This window comes from Microtus oregoni, unplaced genomic scaffold (genome assembly GCF_018167655.1).
Source record: "Microtus oregoni isolate MIOR12 unplaced genomic scaffold, Mior012 000027F_ref0000203, whole genome shotgun sequence".
In the NCBI taxonomy this organism is placed as follows: Eukaryota; Metazoa; Chordata; class Mammalia; order Rodentia; family Cricetidae; genus Microtus; species Microtus oregoni.
In genome coordinates, this window is record NW_024543086.1 from 12130122 (window position 1) to 12157970 (window position 27849).

The 27849-nt window shown below is 43.8% G+C and overlaps 1 protein-coding gene across 13 annotated transcripts in view; it reads left to right on the plus strand.

The window, feature by feature from the left end:
- Positions 1-27849, plus strand: part of Tenm2 (teneurin transmembrane protein 2) — a 1249250-nt gene that overhangs the window by 1043083 nt on the left and 178318 nt on the right. For all 13 annotated transcript variants that reach the window (XM_041675940.1, XM_041675943.1, XM_041675944.1 and 10 more), the window contains one exon: positions 9211-9416. In XM_041675940.1, the coding sequence (XP_041531874.1) occupies positions 9211-9416 (206 nt within the window). The remainder of the gene's footprint in view (positions 1-9210; positions 9417-27849) is intronic.

A 27849-nucleotide genomic window follows, 5' to 3' on the forward strand; every position in this document is an offset into this window, starting at 1 on the left:
TCCACACTCTGATATGATAGTGGAAACAGCTCGCCATTCATTACTTAGGGGAGAGTATTCTTGGGGCTGTGTCTTCCTCTTCCTTTTCCATTTACTGTTGCCCGTGGTTTATTTTTCCTCCAATCTCTTTCAATTAAACCTTAACATAGACTGTCTCGGGCTCCACACTGAGAAGAAGCCACACGTGGGCTGCCAGAATCACTCACCATCTCGTGTGTATTTCTATGTTCACAGGAATGAACTCCTTCATCTTCATTAGAGGGGCACAAAGTGCTTTTGCTATAGATCTGGGATTAGATAAGCCTTGAGAATGAAGATTCGATACAGTATTCTGACCTGGTCAGATAGCATAAAGGGATCCAGCTTGATTGCCTGTGCCCAGAAATAAGGTGTACAAGAGCTTCGCCAGGGCACGTCACTGGCCCTGGGTTTGTGCACTGATCTTAACAAAGAATAGAGTCTCAAGTAGAATTTCATGGATTGTTCTCAAAATCCATCAGTCATTCTCTGTGTCACTAGGGTTAGCAAACTATGTCTCATGAACCAAATCTGGCTGGCCACCCATCGTGGTGACAGTCTCTCTTGGTGCATAGCCAGGCTCGTCAGACTGAGGACGCAAATGGGTGCAGTATTTGCAATTTTACCCTTTAATAAAAGAAAAATGCTGATGACTCTCCCGTATCATTTCCAAACTCATTTCTACTTCTCTAGAACCTTTCTTGTACTCACATTAAGGATTCCAAGATCCCAACACCCCTATTTCTCTTTCTTCACCAAGTGCTGGTTATGTATGCTTCATGACTTGCACTGAAATAGCCTGTAAATCAGTACAGAATACTGGCGCTGATTTGGCTGAACACAAACACCGGTTACATCCCTGCATGCCGAATTGACCCTATTTATTCAGGTCTTTTATCCATTCCGAGCCTTGAGTTTGTCATCTGTAGAATGGCACTCCTTCGCAAGCTTTTGGTCCAGCATAAAAGAGATAGCCTTGCAGAACAGCGTTTTGGTAGCACGCACTTGTCAAACAACCTACGAATCTTTATCATCATTAAAGTCACCATCACTTCTCTTGGTTGGTTCATTTAATACATCTCCCCAGGCTGCCACTTCCAATGAGATGCTGGGATGTCCAAAAGGGAAGGCTGCTTTCAGAATGACAAGACAGACAATAACACCACTTCATCTCCCTCCCTTTACCTTCCAAGAATTAACGCAAGTCCCAGGTGATGCTTTTGTCCCTCCCTGGATGAGATCAAGGGGAAGCAAGACTTCCCCTTCCAAGAGGCCAACATGTAACACAAGCTGGCCAGATCCTCGAGCATGATTTGTCTCCTGCCGCTTTGAGCTCCATCACCGCCAGCCTGCCTGTTTTAAGCCCTACCATTCTCGGTTTATAACTCAGCTGTAAACATTTATTTGTGCCTGAAGCATATTCCTTTCCTACCCTTTGAAAAAAATCAGAATTTCCAGATGGTATGCAAGTTGGAAAAAATGGCAAAGACTGTTATTCTGTTTAGAAACATGTTTTTCTGCACTTGCCCTTTCAGCAAAAACTTCAGAATGATTTTTACTCGTTGGCTTAATGCACGGTACTAGGAGCCAGATTCGCGGGTAGGTTGGTAATTCTTCCTCTGGCTCCTGTCACTCAACCTCTCAATGCATACTGCTCAGGGTTTCAAATGATCACTTCTCGGCATGGGACTTTTCCAAAGTTGGTGATGTTCCCAGAAGGACAAGGGGTCAAACATCACCTTATAGCACAACCATTAGCAAGTACGCCTGTATTTTAAGTCGATGCAATTCCTGTCATTCTGAGAGTGTTGCTCTACCATCTTACAGCTGGGTCCCAATTAAATGTATCACAAGGATGGGTTTCTGACCCGAGTTCTATGTTGTCTAGTTTCTTCTTCCTTGCATCAATCTGGCTTAACGGAGATCCAAAGAATCCAATCATTTTCCCTACATCCTGAATTTGCTTTTCCTCTCAAAATTGGCTACCCTTCTTTCACAGGGTCAATACACCAGAGCTCTTCTCCTTCTGGATTCTCTTCTGGAGATTCTCTAGTGTGGGTTCTGAAGTGCAGTCTGCCTAATACTTAGATACATGGGGTTCCGAGTCCACCAGAGAAGCTTTTCTCATCCCAGCTCTACCACTGAAGAGCTATAGGGCCATAAGCAAGTCACGTAACTTCTATCAACCCTGGTTTTCCCATCCTTAAAAAAAAAAAAAAAAGGGCAAAGCACCAGGCTGTCAGAAAATCGTATGCCGAGTAGAAACTATTCTGTACGTTTAGCTACCATCAACAATACTAATAAACCGAGTGGCATATTGAGGCGAGGTGGGTTCACTGCAGGGTCAGAGGTATAAATATTTGACTAGACATAGTGAAGAACTGACCGCTTTTATCTAAGGCAGAATGTGAAGGCCGTATACAGTCCCTAGACTAGAGGGATCTTCTACGAGTGAGCATTGCTGTGCAGCCTTGTGAACACCGTCACAGGAGCAGGGTCTCTCACCCTGGGAGTCCTTTCCTGAGAAGAGCCATCCAGTGACAGGCTGGAAGACCGATGAGGCCGATGACAGCTCAGACAAGCTGTATTTCTTAGCCGCTAATCAAAGGTCCTTACAGGAGCTCTTTTGTTACCTGTTGGCTAAACAGCAGCCCCGGATGGTTGTTCGGAGGCCCAAATAAATGGAAACGAAGTGTAATGGCCGAGGCAATCTTCTGAATTCAACTTTATTTGCGATATATAAAAATAAGTGAGGCAGAATAATCTGCAAGGCAGATTGATGTGGAGGAGCCTCCGGAGCTCAGGGAAGTTAGGAAGTATTAATACGAGGTCTCATTTCCCTGCTATAACTAGGAGTTCATTCCCTTTATCACTTGTTTGGGGAATAACGTCTCTGTTTCCATAAATGAGTTATGGTACCATGTTCTGAAATGATCGGTCCTAATGCAGCCGTGGAGGACTGTCACTCTCCCCGACATCAGTCTTATTTAACTGGTTGAGATTTTAGGTACATGTCTCAGAAGTAGGCAGTCGTTTCCCATTTACATGAGCAATCTTGCGGAGAGCGATGGAGTTGGACGATCGTATAAAATTGATCATCGGGGTGTTACTTTAGGAACACGGCAAGGCTCACCTGTGGGCTGGAGATGCACTAGCCAGAACAGGAGGTTCTCAGACGTCCGTCTACCTCTTGGGGAAAATGACCACCATCTCCACTTTTCATCACGTAACTTATGGATAGACAAGTCTCCCATGGAGGCCTCAGCTTTGGGAGGCCCTGCTTGCTAGAATGTCTTTCCTAGCCATTGTCCAGCACCCAGTCACACCGCACCCACTTGCCCAAGAAGGTCACAGGATGCTGTGTTGTGTCTCTTCTCTGGTGGTCCCCAACTCAGTCCAAACTCAAGACCGTATGACCCGAGACTTCAGACTACCTGAGCTGTTGGAATGTGGCATACATCCCAGCTCTGTGTGGTCCAAAGTTTATCCTTCATCACAGTAGATGCTTGATAAATATTTATTACTTGAATATAAGATGACCCAGCCAAATGCTTAGGGTGTTCATTCATCATTGTTAACTAAGTCAAGTCTGGCTGCCCTTCACTCAGGCAGGTGCACGGAGCTGCTCACATGAGAAGCAGCTGGGTGTGGGGCCATTTGGAAGCCCCAGACTTGTAGCTTTGATTGCTCTGACCCTCATATCTTAATATGCATGACCTGTGCACCGCCCTGACAGGCTGTAAGCATAGTACTGGCTGTTCATTGATTTCAGCAGCTCTGGAAAATGGCTGTGGCTTTGTGAAGCCCCACTCCAGCCCACAGGCCTCTTTTATTAATTATACATACTCCGGACAGTCTATATATGAAATTCTACCATTACAAGTTTAGCCTTCAAATCTGAGTTCCCAGTTCTAGCTGACTTAAGGGAATGCTGTAACAGTCAGGCTAGAAAGAAAAAACACCAGCATGCCTGCAACATGGTATGGGTTGAATCTTCAGAAGCCCATTATTCAGATGGAAGAACTGAATCGGAGAAGGGTGGTGATGAGCCCAGAGCCATGGAGCTGGTAATTGCTGGTGCTGAGTCAGCCCTAAAGAGCCTCCTTGACATCTATATTTCTTCATGTAACGTTTATCCATTCTGTACCTAGAGACGGAATCCGGTCGTTACTGTTCCTTCACTACTTGGATCTCCATGGTATCCTGTTAGGGACAAGCTAGAAGTGTATGGCTAAGGAGAACCTTGGTCCAAGCCTTTATTTGTGGGATCTGCTCCAGCTTTGCTGTATCTTTGTTCTAAGAGGAAAACACAGATCTGTGCTCCCAGACACTGGCCCAGAACTCGAGCAACCTGCAGTCACATGGTCTATTAGAAGGGTCCCCGTGTAGGCTGTAGCAATTCATAGTCTTTTGCCTCTTTCTTCCTCCTTCTATTATTTTTAAAACTGTGTCTTCTAATAAATCCACTTTGATTATTCTTTTAAAAGAGTAGAAACTTTTTCCTATAGCTATTAAGAACTCTATTGTGACCACCGGCGAATTAGAATGAGGTCTGTGAACTAAACTTTGCATAGTAGCAAGGTTAGTTTCTTGAGTTGATGGCTACACTGTGGTTCTTAAAAATACTATCCCCGATTTAAGATACATACATGGAAGTGTGCAAAGGTAAGAGAGGCCTTTGTTTGTAACTGATTCTCAATGTTTTCAAGGAGAGAAAAACACTACACACAAACACACACACACACACACACACACACAGAGTCATCTATCCATGTCTTGGGAGTACTGATACTGATTCAGTCTCCTCCAGATACCAAAAATCTGTGGGTCCCCAAGATCCCTATATAAAATGTTATACTATTTGCATAATCTAGATACATTTTTCCCTAAATCATCTCTACATGTTCTGTTCAGGGAATCCCAAGGAAAAAGTGTTTTATTCATGTGCTTAATACAGATCTTATTCTTTTCAGATAGTTTTGATCTCTATTTCATCGAACCCACATATACAGAAACCCCAGATGTGGAGGATTGACTGCACATACACATATACATGCATACTTATGCATATGTATATGGAGAGAGAAATGATACTAAAGCTGATGTGTGTAGTGCTTGCAGAATCTGAGTTAAAGACGACAGAAATTCCATGTAACACTTGAAATTATTTTCACCTGATGCTATTTCAAAATAAAAATTACACTTATGAATGTATGTGTGCATTTATACTGCTAAACAAAAAAATAGGTTTGCAAACTCATCGTTCAGTTGCGCACCCTGGGAAATCAGCTTGGAGGATTTTGTTTCCCGCCTGTGATGGCTATTCTTGGTCGTCAGCTTGAGACGCATGGGAGCAGAGAACCTCCGCTGAGGTATTGCCGCCTTAGATTCGCCTGCAGACACATCTGTGGGGTGTTTCCTTGATTGCTAATGGACGGTAGAGGACTCATCCTACTGTCGACCGGTGGTCCTGGGTTGGATAAGGAAACAGGCTGAGCAGAATCAGTAACGAACAATTAAGCAGCTTTCTTCCATGGCTCCTGCCTCTACTCCTGCTCGGGTTTCTACCCCGACCTCCATCAGTGATGGACTGTGACCTCGATGTATAAACCAAATAAACCTTTTCTTCTCCAAGTTCCTTTTGGTCAGGGCTTTATCATGGCAACAGAGAAACAACCTAGAATGTCGTCTACCAGTGGAAGGAGCTTATGTCAAGGCCACTGAGTTTGTTAAAATTAAAGATACCTATAAGCCAGCCATGAGCGCGTTCTGATCGTCCCCATCCTGGTGTGCTGACGGACGCCCTTCCCAGTCAGGCACACAACCCTATAGACTCATCGTGACTTGTTTAAAGAATGGTTCTCAGCCTGCTCTACAGAGCACAGACAGCTAGAGTGGACACCACTTAACGCCTCTCTGAGTCCACGCCACTCTTCCATAGGGAAGGACACTGAGGCCCTGAGAGCTAGACATCCTAAAACTCCTGTTTCTTAGCAGCAACGATGGGATTCGAGTCAAAATAATTCCCACCCATCCTTCCACAAAAGGCTTAAGGTCGTTCAGGGCCAGGGCCAGGACCCATGGCTTTTGACCTTTGTCCTCTAGGCCTTTCCACTTAGGACTTTCCATGTCTCCTACTGTACTTGTTTACTAATTAGAGTTTGGAGGAAAGATATACCAGAGCTCCACTCCTAGTTCTTCCAAACAGTCCACAAGGAAAGTTCTTTAAATAGCAAATTCCACATAGAGTTCTAGGAAGGTAATTTTGCCTTTTTTTTTTAATAAAAAAAAAAGGTTCAGCTTACATGCAAGTCTTCAAAGCAAATCTTCCTTCAGGCCCTCCTGTCACCCAATTGTCACAGGGCTTTGCTGAAAATTACCCTCCAGATGGGCAGGAGTAGTGCAGAGTGAGTGACGGCCACAAAGACATGCTCAGGGAAACAGCTAGAGGGAGCGCTGAGGAGACCAGCAGAGCGCCCCCCAGAGGCATCCACAAGGACTGCAAGCCGTGTCCCAGCAAAGTGAGCCGCAGAGGATAGGGACTGTGTGTTCAGGGCAGTGCTGCCATTGGCCTGGAGTCAGGCTCAGGCGCAGTGTCCCAAGTTTAAGCTTATTCTTATTCTTTTAGTTAAATCTATCCCATACAAAATTAGACTCTCTCAAGACATGGGGAGGCACATATACATAGAGATCACAAATATACACCAAACTTCTATTTAAAATGTATATATTTTTTACTCCAAAAAGAAAGTCAGATGTTTTCTGCATAGGTTTCCTTCTTGTTTGACCATTTTCCATCCCCTGTAACTGGCCTCGTTTATTTTGCTAATACTGTGATCTGGGCCTGGTGCTATGCTCTTTGCGGACATTCATTGTTCCCACTGTGTATGGTTTCCTTTCTACAATAGAGGACTGGAGGCCCAGGGAGGTTAAGCAAAGTGCCAAAAGTCACAGTGCATGGAAGCCAGGATTTGAGCCCTGGAGGCTGCCCCGCCCCCCAACTTTGTAGTTCATCCGTCACATGCCGTGTCTCATTTGGAGGGTGGCACTTGAAGAAAGGGACATCTAAAATGCCGAGGGGTGTGGCTGCTGCATCGGCAGTCTCTTCCCACTAACATCTGAAGGAGGTTTCCCAAACACGGCACTCTAAAGTTAGGGTCCTGTATAAGAAAGGGGGAATCCCTTGGCTCTAAAACTGGAGTTCCGAGGCTTCTTTTCTGGATTTTTCCAGAGCAACCACTGTGGGAACCTGCTCCCACCCAGGTCTCCAGTGGGCCGCCAGTCAAAATGCAATTGGGTTTCCAGAGGCCACCACAGGCTGCTGGCTGCAGGTCACCAGCCTGCCGTTAGCTCAGCAGCTCTGAGGCCCACAGGTGTGGTGGAACACCGGTCACCCATGGATTAAACTCTAAGCTTAGAGATAGAGCCCGGGTCATCAAAGCTCTTTCAGCGCTGATGCGTTTTCCTCGCTCGCTAAGCATTGCATTTGCTTTGGTCTCTACTAAAGGCCTTCAGCTATTCTTGTCCACGGTGGCTCTTGTTGGTCTTGTTCGATTTGTTTGTTTGTTCGTGATTTCACTTCTTCCCTACTGGGTCCTTGTTTAATATAATGTTCCATGCCCCCAAAGGCTTTCATTTGAGTAGGGAAATCTGACAAAAGCAACATTTTTAAATATAAAAGTTTCCAATTGATGGCACTCACGGCCTCTGACAACTTGTGAAAACAAATGTTCTCTCCTGGGCCCATAGTTGCTGGAGGTTTAGCGCCCAAGGCAATATTTTCTGCCAGAACTGATTCTGAGAGCTCTGAGTGGACCAACTCAGTGGCTCCTCATAGCAGCCCTATGAAACGAGTAATAGTAGCATCCCCGCTAGACAGACAGGGAAACCGAGGCACGGAAAGCTGGTGCATTTAGCAAACATCCAAGCCGAGACTTGAGGCAAAGCAGCCAGCCTCTCCTCTCCTCCCCTGTACCATCACATGTTCCCCCCTTGTAGTATGTGTTTAGTCCTGCTGGACACAGCCAGCCTCCAGGTAGGGTTCCTGGCACACTAGCTACTCTGTTTCTATCAGTCCAAACCATTTTACTGGCCACCCATTTTACAGGTGAGGAAACTAAGGTCAAGGCCACGTCAAGGTCTCATCCTGATGCCACTGGTCGTGGTGACAGAGCCAGCTCTGCTGAATCAGAGAGGGTAGCTCATTTTTAAAGCTAGTCTCTGGCAGTTCTCTGAGCCTGTGATCCAAGCAACTGGGAGGCTGAAACAAGGGGACTGCCGTGAGCCGTAACTAGCCTGGGCTTATATACAGAGTGAGTTCTGTGCCAACCTGGGCTACAAAGCAAGACCCTGTCTCAGGGAAGGATGAAGACAGAGGAGGGGAAAAAAGAGAAGGAGAAGGATTGAGAAAGAATAGTAAGGAAGAAAGGGAGACAGAATGTTTTTGGTTTGGTTTGGGTTTTGTGTGTGTGTGTGTGTGTGTGTGTGTGTGTGTGTGTGGCAGTGGGGGTGAGTATTTTGTTTTGTTTAATCAAACTTCTACTGTTCAAGTCCCGAGGAATGCAGGCTGTGCATGAGCAATTGAAATAGTCAATCAGCCACCAAAAGACTGTAACCATTTTGTGTCAAAGTTACAAGGCGAAGGTGTGACTTCTCAGGATCCTTCCACCCTGTCCTCCACAAGAAAAGAGCCAATCCCGTGTCAAGTGCTGACTTGACTTTCTGCTGAGCTATTTTATTTATTTTGGGTTTTGGACTGGTTTTTGTTCCAAGTATCAGAGTAGGCTGGACAGAGTAATAAAAGGCTTCAAAAAAATTTTTAAAAAAAGCATGGTTCCAAATTAATATGGGCAACCCTTCTCTTCTGATCCTTTTAAGATGCCAGTTATGTGGGGGATGGGACTTCATGTCTCCTTCTCAGACACTGGCTCTTCCTGTATTTGATTGGTTGAGATTAATAATAGAATTTCTTTTTAAAAAAAATCACCGTGTCAGGGTCTCAGATGCCCTGGGGTATGAATTATAGCTTTTTTGTTTAAATCCTCAATGTTTGAGCTATCACTTAAAGAGAATGCATTTAATCTTAACTTGGAAACAGCAAAAAAAAAAATTCTGGCATCTAATTAAATATAAATATACAGTCAACTAATGTATACACATGTCATTGACTTGCTGTCTATCCCTGTGTTCTAGTGCCCTGGTCATTGAAAAACAGCAGCATAGACAGTGGCGAAGCCGAAGTTGGCCGACGGGTGACGCAGGAAGTCCCACCAGGGGTGTTTTGGAGGTCACAGATCCACATCAGTCAGCCCCAGTTCTTGAAGTTCAACATCTCCCTGGGGAAGGATGCCCTCTTCGGTGTCTACATCAGGAGAGGACTGCCACCGTCTCACGCACAGGTACGGCCACACTTGACGGGATGGAGTGAATAACATGCATGTGTATCGCTTCATACCTGCTAAAACGCCCTGTCACTAAAGCACAGACAATGACCAGAACTGACAAGGGTCTGAAGACATTGGAGCCCTTGTATATCCCCGGCAGGCAACAAAATAGCTCAGCCTCTATAGAGTCAAGCTGACCAGTTATTGAGAAAGACAATTGTAGAATTGCCAGAAGACGGGGAATTTTCTCTTCTCTGCGTATGTACGCTCAAAGAGAAGCCAAACGTTCTGTCCCGTGAAGAACACTAACGCTTCACAACAGCGTTATTCATAACCAAAAAGTGAAAAGCAGCCCGAGTGTCCAAATGATGGCATGGCTCTACGATGGAATATTACTCGGACATAAAGAGGAATAGAGGGTTGGGATTTGATAGAGCACGCATGGGCACGCTCTGCTAAGTGGAGGAAGTCAGGTACAAAAGGCCTGTAGTGTACAGTTTTAGCTATAAACTCTCTGGACTAGGCAAATCCATAGATGCAGAAGGGAGGTGAGCAGATGCCAGGGAATGCTACCAAATTTTATTTATTTTTTAACATCCTGACTACAACCTCCCCTCACTTCTCTCCCCTCACTCCCTTCCGTCCACCCCCTCCCAATTCACCCCTCCTCCGTAATGGCTCAGAAAGGAGCAGGCCTCCCATGGGCTTCAGTGAGTGTGGCATGTCAAGCTGCCATAGACCAAGCACCTCCCCCTGTGTTCAGGCTGGGCAAGGAAATCTAGCATGAGTAGATTCCCGAGAGACCATCAAGGCACGGGGGACAGTTCCCGCTCCCATCGCCCTGAGAGTCCCACATATAGACCAAGCTACATAAATGTCACGTATGTGTAGAGGGTTTAGGTCAGTCCCATGCTGTCCCTGTTTTCTACAATCCTTCCTCCCTCTCCTCAGCTGGACTCCCCAAGTACAGCCCATTGTTTGGCCATGGGGAATCTACCTCCACCAGTCACTGGATGAAGACTCTCTGATATCAGACAATAGGGTAGTCACCAATCCAGTCACAGGAAATGGCCAGTTCAGGCTATTGTAGCCACTGCTACCAGGAGTCTTAGCTGGCGCCAACCTTGTAGACTCGCGGAATTTCCCTTACATCAGGCTTCTACCCGACTCCACAATACCCCCTTTCCAGTCATCTCTCAGCACTGTTCCCCTCCACCCACCCCCTAACCGAATCCCTCAAGTTCCCATGCCCACCCACCCCAAGTCCACCCAGGAGATCTCCTCTACTTTCCCTTCCCAGGGATATTAATGTGTTCTCCCTTGGGTCCTCCTTGTTACCTAGCTTCTCTGGGTCTCTGGATTGCAGTATGGTTATCCTTTACTTTACAGCCAATATCCAGTTAGGAGTGAGTGCATACCATGTTTCTCTTTTTGGGTGTGGGTTACCTCACTCAGGATGATTTTTTTCTAGTGGGGAGTGATTTCTACCAGGAGTATAACTTCTTCCAGGGGTGATGGAACTACTTTGAAACTAGCTGAGGTGGTGACATAACAGAGAATGAGCTAAGACCACTGGGATTCTTCTTAAAGTTAAGTTTATGTTGCATGAATTATTGTTTTTAAAGATGTGCCGCCTTACTAATGTCTGGCCTACTTTGATTGGCCTAGGAGTTAACCTCAGGGTGCCTTATATTGGAAAGACACTTCACTGAAGTCACACCAGATAGTAGACCATTTTGTGTGGGAAGAGTGACGTATGGAACTGGCATCCAGTGACGTTTCTCTGTGATACCCCTAACGGAGCTCCTTGGGAAACCCTTGGCAAAGTAAAAAGGAGATTCTCGCCAGAGTTAAGAATAAGGAAAGTAGACTTTATTATGGAACTCATATCTATCACCCTGTGGCTTCCTGGTATAGATTTCACTATGCATACCATTTGGGCTGAATTAACACCTACCTAGCTTGAGTTTCTTCTCCAGCAAGAATTATATGCTCTGAGAAAAGCCAAGTTTTCCCTGCCTCATTTGCCCTCAAATCTAGCAAGAAAAAAAAAATATATAAAGTACCTTAGGAGTACTGTGGAGAGAAAGCACCCAGATGTCCAGTCAAAGCTGGCTTTGAAATGTGCTGGAAAGATATTCATCTAGAAAATTCTATCAGAAGAAATTAAGGCTTTAAAATCGTTGGCAAATAGGAAGCAGTCAGGCCACCATAGCCTTGTCTTTAGCTCAGAGCAGACATCGCTAATCAATGACAGCACTTTTCCTTGCTGAGCCCAGTACACAAATACCTCCCTGCACAACTCTCAAGGCAGCCACTACCAATCGACCAGAGCTGACTCTCGAGATGAAAGTTATTTGCAATCCCATCTTTATAGCCTGCAATGATCGATATAAGGACTCTAAGGGCGATTTCATTTTGAGCAGGGAGGGCTATGTAGGTTTTTATTACCATACACAGTGCATGCTATTGGGACCAATATGTAAAGTGGTCATCAATGAGTCCTCCATCCATCCAGAAAAAAAATATTTATTGGGCTAGGCACGGATTATCCAGAGATGACTGAACACTGTCCCTGACCAAGCAGACAGCTGCTCTCCGAAGAGATCCTCATCCAGGGAAGGAGAAATTCAGCTGAAAGGGGTTCCCGGGGCAGTTCCAGAGCTTCTGGCCAGACAGCAGGATGCCACTCTGGGAAGTTACACAGATTGGTAGGTGGTCAGCTTGCCCTTCAGGCTCCACTGGTCCTGCTGTAGCAGTAATGGAGGATTTGCAGTGGCGAAATCTGCTTGTTGGCATGATTTGGGAACGGATGGCTGTGCCTCTGGGCACAGCTGAGCGCAACTTTCCTCTCAGCTCGTCAGCTGCCAGGAGCCATGCTAAGGAAAATGGGGCCGCCTCAACGTTGTCCCCCGGCTCTGTTGTTCCCTTTGCCTTGCAAGCTCTGGATACCAGAGCCTGGGAAAGTTGTGCTTACCGCAGGCGACGATGACAGCCTTGTACCTGAGTGACAACGGACAGCAGCTGACAGACAAACTCCACTCCGTTCCCTGCCATTCTGACATTCAGGACTCCAGCCCTCAATGACAATGTCTTTTCCTCTTTTATGGCTACACCGCACTGTCCATCTCCTGCCAAGCTCGTGATTGTTCTAGCAATCGTCTTCTAAAAAAAAACACCCACTCCAGGGACAGCCCCAGCATATGCTTCAAGGGAAGGGAAATGAATAGCAAGGAGCTGATAAGACCTGGAATTTCAGTCCAACTGCCAGTGTAAGAATGGAGGGTGTGTTGAGGGGTCAGGTAAGCATAGCACAGCAGAGATACCCGGAAATGCACAAGACAGGTACACTATCAGAGCACTGCTTTAAGGGGGGTGGGGGGGAAATGTTCCGTGCACATTCTTACATCCACTCCCTGTCATTACATGCATTCATGTCCATTTGATGAGGCACATTTTCTAGAGGAGACGGTGCCGAGCTCTTTGCAGGGACAGGTGACTAACACACGTCTCAAGCTATTATAGAATTTCTCATTTCTATTGGCATATCCTATCAAGGAACATAAGTTCTATGGGGATTGGCGGCCTAGCCAAGGTGACTCATTTGAGCTGGAGAAAGAGAAAAAAGGGGAGGGGAAAGGGGATGAAATTCCATTGACTGTGTTGCATGAAATGGCTATGTTTAAATTTTATAGAGGATCTTGCTCTGACCAAGAGACTACAGTTTAGTACCCTTGTCCAAAGATATTAAATACAAACAAGATTCCCTTTTTTTTTTAACCTGCTTAAATTTCCCAAGATTCAGAGTCAGTCCCAGCTGACTCTGTCTCAAACTGACTTTTTCCAGAAGATACAGAAGCAACACAGCATAGGCGAGGAAGTTCTGCCGTTAGACCAAGAGCTTGGGGGTGGAGGCGTGCTAGCCACGCCATCACCGGGTGGTCGGGAATGAATGCCGTGGCTCATCTTAGCTCCGTTTTCTCTCTTACCTCTGTCACCCACCCCACAACATGGTGGCAGTTATGTCACAACAGACAGAACAACAAAGGGAAGATGTGGGAAGTCTTGGTAAACTAAAGCCCCAAAGAGAGATAGCATGTATTTCATTGGACTTCAGCATTGGCAACATGGGAAAGCATGTGAAGAGCCGTGGGTTCAACCCCCAATACAATCTTCTCCAAACCTCTCTGTGTGTGTGTGTGTGTGTGTGTGTGTGTATGTGTGTGTGTGTGTGTGTGTGTGTGTGTGTGTAGTAAAACCACTAATACAAACAAGAATTATTCAAATATGGGGTTTAAAAATAAAATTAATTACTTCATTATTTTCGTCTTACTGAAGAACAAGCTATGTTTTCATTGCCGAAAATTTCAAGAAACCAAAAAGGAGAAAGTAAAAATACTCATAATTTGAAGTAGTCCCCTTTGGCTAAATGTTTATATATGTTTGCTCTAGCAAAGCGTATCCATGGCAGTTTAAAAAAAAAGAAAGAAAGAAAAAAAAAGCCTGACAGTCCAGTGGCTTAAAATAGCAAATGCCACTTCTTGCTTAGTCTGGCGATCAGTGATTCTCCATCAGGGGAGATGGTGACCTGCCCCGACTCCCTTCACAGAGAGGGACATTGGCAACACTTGTGGTCATCACAGCTCAGAGAAGATCGCTACACATTCCTGGGCAAAGGCCAAAGCTACTGTTGAAATCCCCTCCTCAGGGCTGCCTTCGATTGCCCACAGCACAATACCCACAAAGGAATTATCTTAGCTGCAGACATTAGCACCAAGGTTCTGATCCCTGCATCATGTGTTCATCTCCAGTTAATGACGACTGTTTGGTGCCATCTTCTGATTCGAGGACACAGACCTACAAAGTCTCTGTTACCAGGCACATGCCAGCTCCCCATGGCAAGGGAAGGGGAGACGGGAATGTGCACCCATTCCTGAAGACTCCTGTGACACATGAAATATAAGTCCCTACTCTTATTGCCTGTAACAAGTCACACCCTACTTCAGAGGGACAGTCAGTGATGATCCCAGAAGAAAAGGTCCAGAAATATGAATGAAAAGCCATAGTGACTTTTCCTCACAATGTGAAGACAGTCCTAGCGGCAGGTCTGAGTCTGCTCCTACAAATAAACCCTTATGAATTGCATTTACCATGCTAGATTCTCCTGAGAGCATACACCATGCCTACACACGGCAGCACTGTGTCAGTGACTAATTCATTGACTTGCACCCCTGCATAAATTAGTTCTTGCCATTTCTCAAGCATCGTCAGTTAGAAAGGATGGTATCTTTGTGCTTGAGATGTTGCATTTTTGACACCCTACACTGCATTTAAAAAAAAAAAGCAGTGAAGAAAATAAGTCAGTCTTAACGTACCAACTCAAATTCTTGGGGGGATGGTGTGTGTACACTAGAAGTTGGCTGGTTTCTTGCCAAATATTTGAAATCCTACAAACTGTGTCAGATTTACTGAACCCTGGTTCTTGGAACAAAACAGGCCAAGCTGAGGAAGGAAAAGGATCATGTGACCAGGCTTCTGGGCTAGGCATCAGAGGAAATCTCAGATCGGAGTCTGTTGCTGCAAGTCCAGAACTCGGGTGGTTAAGGCAGCGAGCAAGTTTGCTTGACAGTTCATCACTGATTGCCGCTGATATGTCAAGCCAAGGAAAACCCTTTGCGAGAACAAGTCAATAATCGGCAAATTAGGTACATGATTAACCTGAGACAACAAGATGCAGTTACCGCTTGGGAGCCCTGCCGAGACTTCACCTTCTCCACAATCCTGTTTAGCAAATATTAAAAATGCCTACTTCATCACTCAGACTGATGGAGCCAGGAGCCCAGTGACTTCCAGCGGCAACTTGAACGTGCTTTCAGAGGCTTGATTGCCAGGAGGTACCAGGCATGGAGCAGCGCCGGAAGATGGAAGCGGAGCCTGCAGCTCCTCATTTACACTGAGATGCCTCTATGGCAGAAACTAAACAGTCCACGGATTGCACACAAGACCAATAGAAGAGAGCTGCTCAAGAGACCACAAACCACCTCGTGATCATACTGGATAAATGCAAATATGGAAGATTGATCATGTGTAAATTCAGATCAAAGGAGTGAGCTGAGCAAACATTCCTTTTCGTCCTCACCCACAGAATCCTCCTAATGCCTTTTTTATAAAGCAAATTTGTGAGTGGCCATCAGTGGTGTTAGCTTTTCCCGCCTCCCACCCATCCTGATCTGTCTCACAGCCTTGTTGGGAAAGAGACTCTCTTTTTCCTTATCCCCTACTTTCTTGCCCTGCTAAAAAGGCTTGGCCATAGCTCCGTAGCTTCAAGCCGAGATAGGACTCTAGGATACTGGAGCTACTGATTATCTCAACCGTCTAGCTATATCATTTTGCCACTATCTGTCTGCCTTCTGTGAGCCCAGGTACCAGTCAGCTGGGCTCTGCTGGGCCTGTTCCTTGAGTGAAGCAGGGTAGAGGTAATACCAGGGCTTACTGTCAGCCTTCTAGGGCATTGCTGAGCATTCTGCAGAAGCCCCCAAGGTGTTCATATCCATTGTGAGGTAGGCATGTTTTCACGGTCATGCGTGCCATAGAGATCTTGTGGAATCTATTCCTTTATTTCCCTGAAGCTCTGAAGGTGATTTTGGAAAAGACTTTCTCAAGACACCCCCAGTGGTAAACTGGCACCATCCTGATTGCTGCCAGAGTTGGAAACACTCTGCCCCAGTGGTTAGGAAAAAATCGGCAAAGGATGCTTGAAGTCAGTAGGAGAGGTGGTGTGGGGGCAATTCACCAGCAAACCCCGAACCTTAGTTAGCTTTCTTTTCTGTGTGAGAGCTTGAATGTGACTGGTCCCCATAATCCCACAGGGAGAGGCTTTATTCAGAAGTGTGGCTTTGTTGGAGTGGATATGATCTTGTTGGAGGAAGTGTGTCACTGTGGGGGCAGGCTTTGAGGTTTTATATACTCGGGATACCACCAAGTGTATCAGTCCATTTCCTGTTGCGTGTAAGATGTAGGACATTGGGTCCAGCACCCTGCCTGCCTGCATGTGACTATGCTCCCTGCTATGATGGACTGAACCTCTGAACTGTAAGCAAGCAACCACTAATTAAATGTTTCCTTTAGAATAGTTGTCGTGGTCATGGTGTCTCTTCCCAGCAGTAGAAACCTGACTAACACACTGTGAGAAAACACTATGACCAAAAGCAGCTTGGGTAGGAAGGGGTTAGTTTGGCTTCACATCTTAGTCACAGTCTGCCACGAGAGAAGTCAGAACAGGAACTCAAGGCAGGAACTGGAGCAGAAGCTAAGGAAAAGCCCTGTTTGCTGGGTTGGTTCCCATAACTTGCTCATTACACTTTTTTTCTAGCACCCAGGCCAGCAGCCCAGGGATAGCATTCCAATAAGCTGGGCCTTCTGCTTCAATCACTCATCAAGAAAATGCTCTATAGATTGGCTTACAGGCAATCCAATGGAGGCATTTTTAACTTCCTAGATAACTCTGACTTGTGTCAAGTTGACAAAAAGAAGAAACAAAAAGATACACTGCATGTTTTTCAAACCATGATGCTGGGTTTCATGGACCTCAAAGACAGAGAAGGCTGAGAGGAGTGGGTCAGAGGGTATAGCTGTGTCTCATAAGCAGCCCCAAAAGAATCCTGGAGGTTCTGGAAGTCAAGAATTTGTCACTTTTCTAAGCAAAGGGCCTTTATCTTCTAATAAAAATCTTTCTAAGAACCCCAGGTATAAAACATACAAGTGACAGTTTTATTTGCATATAGTTTATGGTTCCAAATCCATATATACTATTATAATAGTAATGTCTGTGGATTCATGTTCATCTATATGTTGTGTCACCTTCAGTATCTGTGGGGACTGGTCCCAGCCCACCAGCATCCTAGGATGCTCACTTCCCTTTTATATAATGGCATAGTATTTGTGTGAAATCTATGTACATTCTTCCATCCACTTTAAACCCTCTCTGGGTGACTTATATTCCCCAACCCAGTGCCAGTGCTGGCTAAACAGTTTTTATGCCTTATTGCTTAGGCAACAGCAGCAAGGGGGAAAATACCCTTATTTACTCCAGATGTAATTTTTCATAAATATTTTAGCTGTTGGCTTAACCCATGAATATGAAACTCATGAATTCAGTAGAAAGTATGGAAATAAACTCATGAAAGTTCATTCCTTCTAAGAAACATATAGATTAGAACTGAAATTTGGATTTTTGAAGTACATATTTTTATGTATACTAGATGATATATATAACACAGAGATTAAAAAAAATGTTAATTCCTTAAGATTTACTCATTTGAATTGGTGGAAATGGATATTTGTTAGTATATTCCTTATAGCCTCTTCATTTTTGTAGTCTCTCTTTAAGAGAAGTAAGGCTGTGACACCATTGGGCCTGCTTTCAGTGACTCAAGCCTGGGTAAGAGTCTGGTGGTACCTGTAATCTCAGTCAGCCTCGAGATGCAATTGATTTATATACTTTGTTTTCTTTCCACACTTTTGACCAAAAAAAAAATCATAATGAATATACTTCCGTGGCTGTGAATAGAAGCAGAGCTTTCTTTAATCATTTCCCTTACAGGCTGTGGATGCTCTTCAATTAAATTGATCCTCAAGCTTGAAAGCGAAGTGAGGGGAAATAATTATTTCAAGGTTAAATCATTTAAAATGTCTAACGACTTCTCACAGCCCTCACCTTAGTTATAAAAGGAGGCGCGTCTCACTCAAGCTTAAAACTCGATAGTCTTTGGTCTGCTTTGTTTTTTCTAATCTCACTGGTCTTGGTAGCAAAAGTTTGAAATTCTCGAGCTTGGGAGGCTGAGGCAGGGAACCATGAGTTCAAGGCCAACTGAGCACTAACGCAAGACCAAAAAAAAAAAAAAAGAGAGAGAGAGAGAGAGAAAGAGAGAAATTTTCGTCTCAGACGTGTGGTGTTCATTTGGAATTCCACTCCTGGTTTACATGGTGACCCAAGCAGGTGCCTCCGCTCTCCCTGCGTTTGCTTGAACAAGAGCCTCCACTGTGGCTGCCTATATGAATTTATCCAAGCAGACACTCATCAGCCTGCGATCAGAGGGAGCCTCGTGCTCGTCTTTAGCTCTAATAAGTGACAGCTGCAGAAGTTCAAATCAGCTTTCAAAGATGTTAAGACTTTGTTCTGAATGCTCAGATATTAAGGGCCTTTCAAATGACCACCAAAGGACGTCTAGGTAAAGATGCTTTTTTAAACATTTATCTGCTCGCGTAAATATGTTCTACAGACATACACACACACACACACACACACACACACACACTTTACACTAGTAACTGCCCACTGACGGTAATCGTGGCTGGTGTTATTATTGAGGGCTTTAGCATCCCTCAGACTAATTGCTTCATATGAATTAACTTAGTTTATCCTTACAACAGGTCTATTAGTAGCACCCCCATTTGACAGATGGACTCACAGGGGTAGTGTGGGGTCACGGAGTTGCTTTGTGCCAGACACGAAGGTCAGGCACCTTCCTCTCCGGCACTCAGTCATTCCTAAGAGCGTCTCCGGGATGTAAGCCTCGTTGTTACAAAGCAAAATTACGACTCCTGTCAAAACCAGGAATTTCATTAAGTCAATGAAGGCGGCACCAGAGAAGGCAGCACTCAGGGTACCCCAGTGCTTACAGAAGGCTCTGTGCTTAAGGATACAGCCTGAGAAGCAAGGGGCAAATTGGCAAACTCAACATGGGCACTTCAAGGAGGATAACTAAGAAAACAAAAAGAGATCCTGGAGAAACTGGATGGAAGCATCCACTTTTGCTACCAAAAAAAAATGTCCATTTTGGTTGTGTTGGGCCAACCAGCTGGAAAGCTGAAAGGCTACTTCGTGTGCTTCATCTACTCTGAGATGCAGGTCATGCCCATCTCTTGACAGCTCTGAAAACAGGATGTGTTTGGCGATCGATGAGGCTGAGATGGAGTGAAATATTTGGTGTCACATTTGTGTGTGTGTGTGTGTGCACGCACGTGTGTGTGCAAACTGAGTATTCATACAAACAACCACTAGATATTTGCAAATATACCCAAATTTCATAACTATGAGAAAAAATATATATTCTTTAATTAGAGTTTCTTTTTGCAAGGTAAAATCCTAAATTACACACTTTCTCATTTATTAAAATGCATTTGTTCAAGTGACCTCTCACTCACTCATCCCAAGTATCTTCAGACAACTAGACGCTGCTATCTAAATCACGTTAGTGTGGGGCTGCATCGTAATTTTTAAGATGTTAAAATATATATTTTTGAAATTATGTTTAAAGGAGCATCCTATGGAATACTTGTGCAGCTGGTCTAGACACAGAGAATGGGAATCCACAGTATAGTCCAATGCAGGCCAATTACAGCTTCTAGCACTTCCAGGCTGTGTGACCTTTGGCAACTCATTGGCATCTCTGTGCTAAAGGATCCCTCACCTGTAAAATGGGCATGGAACGATGATGTGCTTATGGCAATGTGGTGAGATACTGGCGAGAAAGCCTTCATCGGATGCCTAGAGTTGTCCTGGCACAGGAATGGAAGTAAGCCACTCTCAGGCGTTTCAAAACGCCCACATAGATTCCACCCGCTCTTTGGACAATGGTTTGACTTGTGTTTTCCTTATTATGGTGCTGGTAGGAAAAATAGAAAATGCTGGCATTTTAAAGCAGGCTCTGATGTTCATTCCTCTTTTCTGTTCACACATTTTAATCACTGCTTTTAAAATGTGGGGTTGAAGACAGAAGATATGGTTCAGCAGTTAAGAGTACTTACTGCTCTTGCAGAGGGCCTGAGTTTGGGTTCCAGTAACCATACTGGGCAGCTCTCAACCAGTTAGGACTCCAGCTCCAGGGGATCTGGTGCCCCCTTCTGGACTTCTGAAGGTTCTGCGCTCACATGCACACACCCATACACAGGCACACACATAATTTTTTTTAAAGTCTTTCTAAATATATATATTTATATTTTTCATTAGAAAAGCTTATATATATAAATATAAATACAAAACTCATATATATACATACGTGTGTGTGTGTGTGTGTGTGTGTGTGTGTGTGTGATCAGAGCCTTGAGATGGCTCAGTGCATACAGGTACTTGCCTGCCAATAAGCCTGATATCCTGAGTTTTATCCTAGGTGCTTATGTGACAAGAGAAAACTGCCTCCCAGATGGTGTCCTCTGACCTCAACATGCCATGACAGATCTGTGCCCCTTGAACTAAATAAACACATGTAACATTTAAAAAAAAAAAAAAACTCTGCTTACTGATAGTGAGGGGAAATCTTTCCAAATCTGAGTATTCTTTCATAAAATCTTTTTAAATGACTTAAAAATTAGTCTAGAATTTTTTTTAAAAAAGTTAACCAATCCTCCTTTTTAGTAAGCAATCATTTAGTAAGTAATCATTTTTCAGTAAGCACCTTTGAGATCCATGTGCACGGACTTTTTAACCATTCCCCTGCAATGAATTGCTTGGGTGGAAATGCCGCTCAGAGAGCTCACAGTCTCTCAAGCCTTTAAGAGCGGAAGCCCTAAGAGTGGAGGCACCAAGTGCTGCCAGGAGCCATCCTGACATGGCCCCAAAGGAAAGTCTTTGTTCTCTCTCCTTGGTGATATGTTTGATAGATTTTTTTTTTTTTGTGAGACCCTCCTATTGATCTTGGGAGGGCAAGGAGCCAAATGTGACATTTTTGATGAAGAATTAGCTGCAGACAATTAGATAGAAAAGTGCCATAAATAAGAAACCGTGTCAGTAGGGCACTGAGCAGTAGAATGAGCACACCCCTGGCCTTGGGGTACAGCGACCTTCATGCATCTTCGAAAGGGCTTGAGTTGCTCGTTGGTTTCACTGACTTTGACCCCAAGGCTGTCTGGGTTATTGAGTCTTCAGAGTAGTGTCTTCAACTCTGCTCATGGACTAGATAAAAATGCTACATAGTGAGGGCTTTGCCCTGTGGGAGAATGAAGCCTAAAATCTGCCCTGCCGCCGGCTACAAGCTCAGCAAATGTTTGGGGGATGTCTACATTGCAGATATGGGAAGAAAAGACATCACCTCTACCATAAGGGGACACGATCTTGGCAAGCTAAAAAATGACAGTGTTGGGACATCTCAGTTGGCTCAAGAGGCCAAGTGCTCCCTGCACAAGCTGGAAGATAGGATTTTGGATCCCAGCACCTACATAAAGAAAAAAAAACTCAGTGTGTACCTGTTACTCCAGCATGGGTATAGGGGTGAAAACAGGTAAACCCAGGGACTCGTCCAACCAGCCAGTCTAGCTGAAATGGCAAGTCAGACGTTCAGTAAAAACTCTGTCTGAGAAGTTAAGGTGTGCATGCGTGCGCACACATAGAGAGAAATTACAGTGCCATTCATGGTTTTCTGTCAACTGTCCTCTGTTGAAAGCTCTGGTTCCCAGGGACTAGCTCTGTTGGGAGGTGGTCAGACTATAGGAGGGCGAAATTAATGAATGGATTAATCTTTGATAAGTTGATTGTAGTGCGAATTCTAGATAGCAGAGCAGGTTATTTGTTGGTGAAGCCTAGTTTGAAGAAGTAGAACACCGGGGCCTTTGAAGGATGGTCTTGTCCCTGCCCCTTCCTGTCTTAGCACAGGGCTTTGCTCCACATGGCCATGCTGCCCCTGCCTTTCCACAGGCCTCAAAGCAATGGAGCCAGCTCGTATGGACTAAAACATTTGAAAGTGTGAGTCAAAGTAAACCTTCCCTCCCTTGGTTGACTTTCTGCAATATTTTGTCACAACAGTGTAAAAGTGACTAACACAGATGGCAGCATCAAGTGGGGAGGGCCCTGAGGGACCAACTGGGGCAGACGAGAAAGGACCCCGCAGCTTTCCTGGGCGGAGTTTGAATTTTACCCCGGCCACGCAGTAGCTGGCGTGTCCACAGGTTCATCTCTCGAGATTCCCTTTCAGCATCCACAACATGAGGACCATTCCTCATCAGGTTGTTGTGAGAATAAATGAGAGAACGCCCCACAAATAGTAAGCACCCTACAGAGATCAATCAATCAGTCTAACTGGTCTGCAGTCCTCACTCCTCACTCTCAGGTAGCCTAGCAACCAGGGGCTCTACAGGGAGGACGGCTGGGCCTCTGGCCAAAGCTGGTACTGATATGAAAACTGAGTGTTCAACAGTCCTTAAGGCTCTAAGCCTGGATTGCAGTGCTTAGAATGCACCCACTATATCGAGTGACTCTTATCTCCTTCCATCCCCCTGCAGATATGCAAGCAAGCAAGGTTTAGGTACCTCTGCTGGGACATTCTGCCTTCCACCATATAGCCTCAGGACACCTTCTCTGTGTGGGCAAGAGGTGGAGAGCAGGCCTCCTGCAAACACTGTATTCTTGTACGATCCTCCGAGATTAAGCCATATGTCATTTGCTCTGCACGTCAGCTACACAGTCACTACCTGTTAGCTAGTGTTACTCCTAAAGGTTTGAGGATACAGGGGTCATGAGACAAAAACCTAGGACCCTTCTCACCTGGGAAGGATTGTAGAGTGGCCTCCAGGAGGAGCAGCCACCCACAATGAATTGAGGAAGGTGTACTAAGAAAGTGTAATGATGGGAAAAGAGGGAGGAAAGCAAAATATATATCCTTGGGTGTAGACTGGAACAGCACTTTACAAGATGCGTGCTCTTTGTTTTAATGGTTTTTGCAGTGCTGGGAACTCTAACCCAAGGTCTCATTGGTGCCTGGCAACTGATCCACTGCTGAGCTGTATCTTCTGTCCACTGTTAACTTCTTTCTAGAAACTGCTGTTTCTTTTCTTAGTTGTCTGGTTTTGGTTTCTCAAGACAGGGTTTCTCTGTATAGCCCTTGCTGTCCTTGAACCTGCTCTGTAGACCAGGCTGGCCTCAAACTCAGAGATTCCCCTGCCTCTGCCTCCCCAGTGCAGGGATTAAAGATATGCACCACCACGCCCAGCTGAAAATGCTGTTTCTTAGCCCCAGCTCACCACTGATATGCAGCTTCTTCTTTTTTCTGAACTGCGTCTTGCAACCTGGAAGTATTGAAAGGGCATCCCCTCTGAGGACTTCATGGCTGTGCCCCCATGTTGAGTTGGCACATATGCAGGCTTGGGTGTATACCCCAGGTTGAAGCAGATATCTTTTGTCAAAGGAGAAAGCATGGAAGAACTCGAAGGTCCTGAGTCACCTTCAAACTGAGAACATAAAGTTAAATTGAATTATTTCGTTAACTTAAAGTGATGCGTCCCATTAAAGCATTTTAATACTTATATGTCTTTATACTTCATTCCTATTCACCCCCTTTCTGTTCTGTTCTCTCCAGTCCCTTCCTCTTGGTCACTTCTTTTCTTTCTCCAAATAGCCCCCTTCCACTTTTGTACCTCATGTGTTTGATTACTTTCTCTTCCACCACCCCTTAAGATCTCTTTCTCTTTCTCAGGACCCCCTTTCTTCTTTCATGGCACACACACACACACACACACACACACACACACACACACCTAAATCTATATTCTCCAGATAAGAAAAACATGCAGTATTTGTCTGAGAATGGTGTATGTCATTTGACAATGAATTCCTGTTCTGTACATTTTCCTGTAAATATTATGATTTCATTTTTCTTTACAGTGGATAAAGTCCCATGTTGTGTATTGCCACACTTTCTTTATCCATTCATCTGGTGATAGATATCTAAGGTGTCTGTTTCTTAGCTGTAGGAGTAGTGTTGTTGCTGTTTTGTTTTCTTAATTATTAATAAATTCCAGATACTTCTCTTCAGTTACGTGGATAGCTGACAAAGGTTTTATCCCTCTCTGCCAGCTGCCATTTTACTCGGTTAACTATTTCCATTTTTGTGTAGATGCGATTTTAACTTCATGAGGTCCTATTTGTTGGTAATTGTTTTTATTTTCTGAGGGACCAGGGTCATATTCAGAAAGTTCTTACCCGTGTCTACATCCTGAAGTGTTTTCTCTCCTTCTCTCCTCTGCCATTTTAGAGGGCCTTAGGCCTCACACTAAGGTCATTGATCCATTTGGCGTTCGGTTTTGTGTAAGGTGAAAGAACTGTTTGTGTAAGGACTGTTTTCGTCCTTCAATCTTTTACCTGTGGATATCCAGCTTTTTCAGCAGCATTTGTGGAAGAAGCTCTTCTCTCCGATGAGTATTTATTGCTTCTTTGTCAAAAATCCGGTGGCTGCCTAAGGCTCAGGAACCATTGCAGGAGAGGGGGATGGAAAGACTGTAGGAGCCTGAGAAAGAGGAAGTTTGCTCTGAGATTGTATCTCCAACAAATATCAAAAGTTACAGCATAAAGTCTCACCAACATGACTGCCCAAAGACAACAATAGACACACTAACAAGGATAGGGGAAATCACATGAGGCCTAAATCCTACACCAAGAACTAAGGAAAGCTAAAGGCAGGGAAAATATTCTTCCCCAGGGAAAGCTTCTCCAACCGTTTATCCAACACCAAAACGGTCAGCCCTGAAAACATACATACAAGTAAATCATACAGACTGAGCACATTATACTTATATATTTAGGGATTTATATGTATATTACTACTATACATATATGTATATAGTAATAATGAAAAACAGTCCTTGAATTTGAGAGAGAGCAAAGGGAGGTATGTGGGAAGCTTCGGAGGAGGAAAGGGAAGGGCAAATGATGTAATTACGCTATAATCTCAAAAACAAAAAGAAATAATAAAAAAAATCAAGTGGTTGTACTTGCAAGGGCTTATGTCAGAATTTTCCTGTTCTGTTGATCTACATGAGGTTTTGTTTGTTTCCTTGTTTGTTTGTTTTTTTTAATCAGTGCCATTCTGCTCCCGTGACTATGGCTCTATGCTATAGTTTGAAATTGAGTATAGTGATACCGCCAGCATTATTCTTTTTGTTCGGGGTTGCCTTGGCTACCTGAGTTCTTCTCTGCTTCCAAATGAATTTTAAGACTGTTTCTGTGTTTCTTTGAAAAGTAGTTTTGACATTTTGATGGAGATTGTATTGAATATGCAGATTGCTTTCAGTAAGATATTTTGGTACGAAGGCTATTTTCACAATGTTGATCTTTCCAGCGCATGAATATGGGAGGTCTTTCCATCCCCTAGTGTCTCCTTCAATTCTCTCTTAGATGTTTTAAAATTTTAATTATAGAGGTTGTTCAGATCCTTGGGAGGTTCATTACCAGAAATTTTTGAGGCAGTTTTTAATGAGATTGCTTCCCTATCTTTTTTCCTCAGTGTGTTTGTTATTGGGATGTATGAAGGTTGCTGATTTTGTTATGTTAATTTTGTATCCTGACAGTTCTTCTCAAAGTGTTTATCAGAACTAAGAGTTTCCTTGGAAAGGAGGGTCTTCAGGGTCTCTTGTACATAGAATCATAACATCTTCAAATAAAGATGCTGTCTTAGTTGCTTTGCTATCTGATAAGACGTCATGACCAAGGCAACATATAGAAGAAAGAGTTTATTGGGAGTTTCCCATTTCCAAGAGTCAGAGTCCCTGATTATCATGGTTGAAAACATAGCACAGGACAGCGAGCATGGCACTGAAGCAGTAGCTAAGAGCTTACATATTGAGACACAACCTTGAGGCAGAAAGAGAGAGAGAACTAATAGAGAATGGCATGGGATTTTTAAACCTCAAAGCCTGCCCCAATGCCACATCTCCTCCAACAAGGCCACACCTCCTAATCCTTCTACCAACCAAGTATTCAAATATATAAGCCTATGGGGGCCATTCCCATTCAAACCACCACAGATGCCTTCCCAATAATATCTCTTTTAATTGCTTCCCTTATCTTCTTGCTGTCCCTGAGAGTTCTAGCACTATACTGAATTAGAGGAAAGTAGACACCCTTGTCTTCTTCTTGATTGTAGTGATAGTGTTTTGAGTTTTTCTCCTATTAAATACAAAGATCGTTCTAAGTTTGTCATAAATATTTATTATGTTAAGGTATGTTCCTTGTATCCTGAACTTTTCTAGGACTTTTATCATGTAGGGGAGTTGGATTTTCTTAGAAAACCCTTTCTCCATCTGCTGAGATGACCGAGTGTTTTCTGCCCTTGAGTCCATTTATATGGTGTATTACATTTATTTATTTATATTTGTTAAATCCTTCCCACATCCTTTGTCAAAGCCTGCTTGGTCATGAAAATATATAATATTTTGATGTATTCTTGAATTAAGATTGAGGGTATTTGTTGAAATTTTTGAATCTTCGTTCATCAGGGACATTGGTTTATAACTTTCATGTTATGTTTTTATTCATTTTGGGTTTTGGGATAATACCGTCTTCATAAATAGAGCTTGGTACTATTCCTTCCTTTCCTGTTTTTGTGGAATAGTTTGAGAAGCTTTGGTGTCAGTTCTTGGAAGGTCTGGTAGAATTCAGCAATGAATCCATCTGGGCCCTGGCTTTTTATAGTTGGGAAATTTTTTATTACTTGTTCAATCTCACTGCTTCTTATAGATCTGTTTAAATTATTTATCTCATCTTGGTTTAATTTTGGTAGATCATATGCATCTAGAAGTTCATCCATTTCTTTTAGATTTTCAATTCAGTGTAATATATGTTTTTGTCATAGTGAGTTTATGAATTTCTTCAGTAATTGTTATGATGGTTCTAATTTTATCTCTAATTTTTTTTAACTTTGGTCTCTTCTCCCTTTTGCTTAGTTTGGCTAAGGGTTTGTCAATTATAAGATTCAATTTTTTTCATAAATTCTTTGTACTGTCTTTCTAACTTCTAGTTTATTAATTTCTTTCCTAACCTTTTTTATACATCAATGTTAATTAATTTTGTTGTTTGATAATGTCACGCACGCATATATCATGTCTGATACTCTCCTCACCATTGCCCCCTCTTATCTACCTGCCATCCCTAACAACTCTTGTCAGCTAGCCCCTTTCCTAGGTACATGACTTTTAGTTTTGTTTTGTGACCTATTTAGTTTAACAAAGGCCTGTCCATTTGACCATTGAATTAGAAATGTCTGGTGGAGCCTGGTGCAGTCATCGGTGGGCCCAGAATTGAAAGCAATGTTTTTCCTGCTTCCTGTATCCAGGGAGTTGAGTTAGGGAGTTAACCAGTGAAAGGTAAGACCCCATGAGTCCATCTTCTATCTGTGCCCAACTCTCCTTTTGTAGACCTAGTGTAGGCATCCACTGTGAACCTGCTATGAGTTCATGACTGCAATGGCTGTGTCTTGCCAGAAAATGACATTTTGGAGCCCTTTTCCTTATCTTCTGGCTCTTGCCATCTTTGGTCCCCTTTTTCTGTAATTTTTCTTGATATTTAGTATAAATACTTAGAGATATTAATAAATATTAATAAATGTTTTTTGATGAGCACTAATACCTCACCACTGCTCACCAACTTCTGTAGCCATGGTTTTCGTCATTCTCCATCATTCAC